This window comes from Oculina patagonica, unplaced genomic scaffold (assembly GCF_052425735.1).
Source record: "Oculina patagonica isolate OP01 unplaced genomic scaffold, crgOcupat unplaced1366, whole genome shotgun sequence".
Lineage (NCBI taxonomy): Eukaryota > Metazoa > Cnidaria > Anthozoa > Scleractinia > Oculinidae > Oculina > Oculina patagonica.
Genome location: NW_027557373.1, coordinates 1 through 2,678, shown reverse-complemented (window position 1 = coordinate 2,678; position 2,678 = coordinate 1). Strand labels below are relative to the sequence as shown.

At 35.6% G+C, this 2,678-nt stretch overlaps 1 protein-coding gene across 1 annotated transcript; it reads left to right on the top strand.

Annotated features, from left to right (window-relative positions):
* Positions 1–471: 471 nt before the first annotated feature.
* On the top strand, positions 472–2,672 carry LOC144639830 (uncharacterized). Its single transcript, XM_078499112.1, has 3 exons — positions 472–699; positions 1,191–1,284; positions 2,216–2,672. Exons 1-3 carry the CDS (start codon positions 562–564, stop codon positions 2,476–2,478), a joined length of 495 nt encoding a protein of 164 aa, XP_078355238.1. The 5' UTR covers positions 472–561; the 3' UTR covers positions 2,479–2,672.
* The last annotated feature ends 6 nt before the right edge of the window (positions 2,673–2,678 follow it).

Genomic DNA, 2,678 nt, shown 5'->3' with positions numbered 1-2,678 from the left:
ATTGTACTACACTGAATGGAGATGATTAAGTGTACGTTAAAATTTAAACTGTGCACATGGTAAGAAATGAAAAAATGACCGCCGATTTGATAAGTTTTAAATTTTCGTACGTGAGCAACCCATTTGAGTGCATCAATGTTAAGACAAGAAAAGTGAGACGGGAATATTTGTCCACGGAATATATTGATGTCTCTTTTGTATAAAGCAAAACGATAAGAGGATCGCGAAACTATTTCCTTTTCTTAGAAAGCAGAGAATTAACTCTTAATTAATTTTTTGGCCATGAGTTGTTTTGCCTCGAGATTTTTTTGTTGTTTCTGTACCGTAGGACATTCATTTTAACCATGATCGATTCGATTCAAATTTGTCTTGCACCTATGGGCCAGCGTATACATTAAAGCTTTGACCGCATATTTATCAGAATGGAAACATTGTAAACTCCAGCGAAAATTAAATCAATAGGGAGCTTCGCTTTTCGGCTTGCATAAACCTATATATTATTGATTGAATGATTCGTTTTTCCATGTAGTGGTATATTCTGCGATATGTGGTCTTGTTATCATGGTTGGTTTGATCGCTTTTGGTATGTACCAATTCTTCTATCCGGGATCTGCCTTGCATTACTGGATGTGTAAACGAGGATCCATTGCTGGTCACACGTCGTCTTTCAAGTTCATTCCACTCGGTGACACAGCACAGGTAAGTTTAATAAGAAACAAAAAAAAATTGAACGACTTGAACGATTAGAAATTAGAGATTGAGAAATTATGAACGCTTACGCGTTCTCATTTTTGGGTTAAATTTAACTGTTTTTTTTTTTTCTGGTATATTTTAGGCTCCAAATAAAAGACTAAAAAAAATCAACGAGTGGTGACGAAAAAAATATCGGAGATATTCACTTTGGATAGAAAACATATTCAACATGCAACTGCTTTAAACTTTTACATTTAAAGCTTTTGCAAAGAAATTTTTCTCATAATTTTGTCAAAATATATATTTGAATACAGAATTGTTTTTAATATTGCCGTAAAATTGTCTGTGAGACTTTTAGTCACTTTTACGGACATTGAAATATGAGTGACTGATTAAAGCAAAATGAAAAAGAAAATCGAATTTGGCCTAACATCTCAGAATTCCACCAGCATCATATCATCAACATTGTTGTTAACATTGATTAATCTCCATTGCAGCGATGCTTAACACACGGGATTGAATTTTCGTGGGATGATCTAAAACACAAATTGTCCCCGCATTTGGAAGGTGTTCCGCCCATGAATTCTACAAGTAAGTAATGTCATATTTATTCCCAATTGTGCTTTTCCCAACGAACCTCACGGTCTTGAACTAGTGTCACTTTTTCAGTAAAGTGACACTAGTTCAAAAAAAACTATGTCGTGTGTGCTTTTAGTAGGTATTTTGGAGCCCCTAGCATCGTCAGTTTGTGAATTTCTACTTCAAATTTCATAAATTGTTTAATTAGATGTTCGACCAGTGCATAGTGCTTTAAACGCATCTGCTTGACTTTTGAAAATCCGGGTATCCTTTACTATTAATATTCTCCGGCGAGCAAAACAAATATCTTCCTTTTTTTTAGTGGTAAGTGAAAAAAGCAGAATTTTTCCTATAAACGAGTTGCTGGACATCTCTCGTGCTATCAGCTATAAGTTTTTATGATAAAACTTTTGTAATTGCGTCAAAATCGTCCAAAAATGATGTAGAAAGGGTTTTTTTGCTATCGAAAACTTGGACTACGGGAGTGAAGAACACGGCAGTGAAGTTTCAGACAGTGAAGGCTTTTGCGTGGTTCCAAATGCTGCTCATACCAGATGAGTGCTAAATGCAACAGTAACTTTCAGACGACAAATCTCTGCAATCAGGGAAATAGTTCAATTTTGCATTCGGCTTTAACTTACTCATCTCAGTAACGTCGGCGTACTTATAACCGTAAAGTTAGCGTTGTGGTTTTTACCGCTATTACTGGTTTAACACATGATAAAACAATAATTTACCTCAGTGTTGGTAAAAATGGGAGGATAATTACCTCCACTGCGACACCTTATTGTCGCAACTAACACTTACAAAAGACAATCAGTAAAAGGAACTGATATATTGAGCTTGGAAATGTATAGTGTAAAAACAACAACTGGACATAAAGATCCCTTGGGCATATTCAAGAGCTAATTTTAATTTTTTGTATTGATTTGTTTTTATTTAGGGGAACCTGGAAAGCACCACTATTACTTAAACGTGGACCGCTGTGCATTTGGTGGAAACAACAAGTTGTCCGCACCCGTCAAAGGCATTCCTAACAACAAAGAAGTATGCGGGCCGATTATATTTGTTGTGAATAAGAACTGTTCAGCTGTTTATTACTATCAGGATAAACCAGACGAAGGCTGGATAGAGTATTGGTCAGTACAAAATAACACTTACTTACACAAAACTTTAAAATGCAAGCCTAAAGAAGAATTCAACTGATACGGTAAAAATTGAGCGTAACCAGCGTGTACATATATGAGTATCCCATCCAGGGGCTAGTAGAAATATTTCTATCCGCTTAATGCTATATGCTCTGGCAGTATGGGCCACTTGGCGTGAGGCTTCTCTTATTATAAAAAAGTAATTGTTGTGGATACACGCGAATATTAATTTACATGTAGTGGGTAATTCAAAACACT

What these genes read in the sequence shown, in the direction of transcription:
- LOC144639830 (XM_078499112.1), top strand. Translation starts at nt 562, where the DNA reads ATGGTTGGTTTGATCGCTTTTGGTATGTACCAATTCTTCTATCCGGGA. An exon ending in CACTCGGTGACACAGCACAG is followed by an intron (nt 700 to 1,190) that starts GTAAGTTTAATA and finishes TCTCCATTGCAG; the next exon opens with CGATGCTTAACACACGGGAT. An exon ending in TCCGCCCATGAATTCTACAA is followed by an intron (nt 1,285 to 2,215) that starts GTAAGTAATGTC and finishes GTTTTTATTTAG; the next exon opens with GGGAACCTGGAAAGCACCAC.